This window comes from Phalaenopsis equestris, unplaced genomic scaffold (genome assembly GCF_001263595.1).
Source record: "Phalaenopsis equestris unplaced genomic scaffold, ASM126359v1 Scaffold193029, whole genome shotgun sequence".
Lineage (NCBI taxonomy): Eukaryota > Viridiplantae > Streptophyta > Magnoliopsida > Asparagales > Orchidaceae > Phalaenopsis > Phalaenopsis equestris.
Window position 1 is genome coordinate 1 of NW_018212978.1, and position 1,010 is coordinate 1,010.

At 45.9% G+C, this 1,010-nt stretch overlaps 1 protein-coding gene across 1 annotated transcript; it reads left to right on the plus strand.

The window, feature by feature from the left end:
• Positions 1 to 6: 6 nt before the first annotated feature.
• Positions 7 to 722, plus strand: LOC110034750 (4-coumarate--CoA ligase 2-like). The gene has a single exon (XM_020738995.1). The coding sequence runs from the start codon at positions 177 to 179 to the stop codon at positions 720 to 722; it is 546 nt and encodes a 181-aa protein (XP_020594654.1). The 5' UTR covers positions 7 to 176.
• The last annotated feature ends 288 nt before the right edge of the window (positions 723 to 1,010 follow it).

A 1,010-nucleotide genomic window follows, 5' to 3' on the forward strand; every position in this document is an offset into this window, starting at 1 on the left:
TAGGCGCCATCGCTACCACCGCCAATCCCTTCTTCACGGCCTCCGAAATCCGAAAACAAGCCGCCGCCTCCTCCGCCCGCCACATCATAACCGACACATCCTCCGCAAACAAAGTCCGCTCCATTGACGGTATTTTAACCATTATCTGCACCGGCGAAGACTCCCCTGAAGGCACCATGCCTTTCAACGACTTACTAAAGCACGATGCTCTGCTTCACGATGATTATGATGAAAAATCCGATTTTTGCCCGGATGACGTTGTCGCGCTTCCTTACTCTTCGGGAACCACCGGCTTGCCTAAGGGAGTCATGCTGACGCACAAAGGAACCGTGACCAGCATATCACAGCAAGTTGACGGAGGCGAACAGAACGTGCATCTGTATTACAATAGCGAGGATGTGATGCTCTGCCTTTTGCCGATGTATCATATATACTCGCTGGTGACGGTGCTGTGCTGCGCGTTGAGGGCAAAGGCGGCTCTGGTGATTGTGAGGAAGTTTGATATGAGGGGAATGATGGAGATTATACAGAGGTATAAGGTGACGGTGGCTCCCCTGGTGCCACCTATAGCGGTGGAGATGGCGAAGACGACGGCAGCGGATGCTTATGATTTGTCGTCGGTGAGGATGGTTATATCTGGGGCGGCGCCGATGGGGAAGGAGCTTGAGGATGCTATTCGGGAAAGGATGCCGAATGCAATGATCGGTCAGGTGGGGGGCTGATTCGTTTTCTTTTTAAATTATGATTTAATTAAATGATTTTTATCGTATTTTTATGATAAAAGTTTTACTTGACAATTATATGAGTTCATTCTAATTAAATTTAAGTTGTGATTGAAATTTTTTTGAAATTTTACTCTTTGGATGTTTATTTTATAGTGCAATTTTTATCAGTATTTCTGAATTTGTCTCCAAATCAAAGTAATTGGCTCGATTAGGAGTGTAACTATTGTGAGTCTAGTTCGAGTCATCCTTGACTTGAGCTTGAGCTTGTGCTTGTGCTTGTGCTTG

Coding starts and splice junctions, on each gene's coding strand:
- LOC110034750 (XM_020738995.1), top strand. CDS start 177: ATGCCTTTCAACGACTTACTAAAGCACGATGCTCTGCTTCACGATGAT.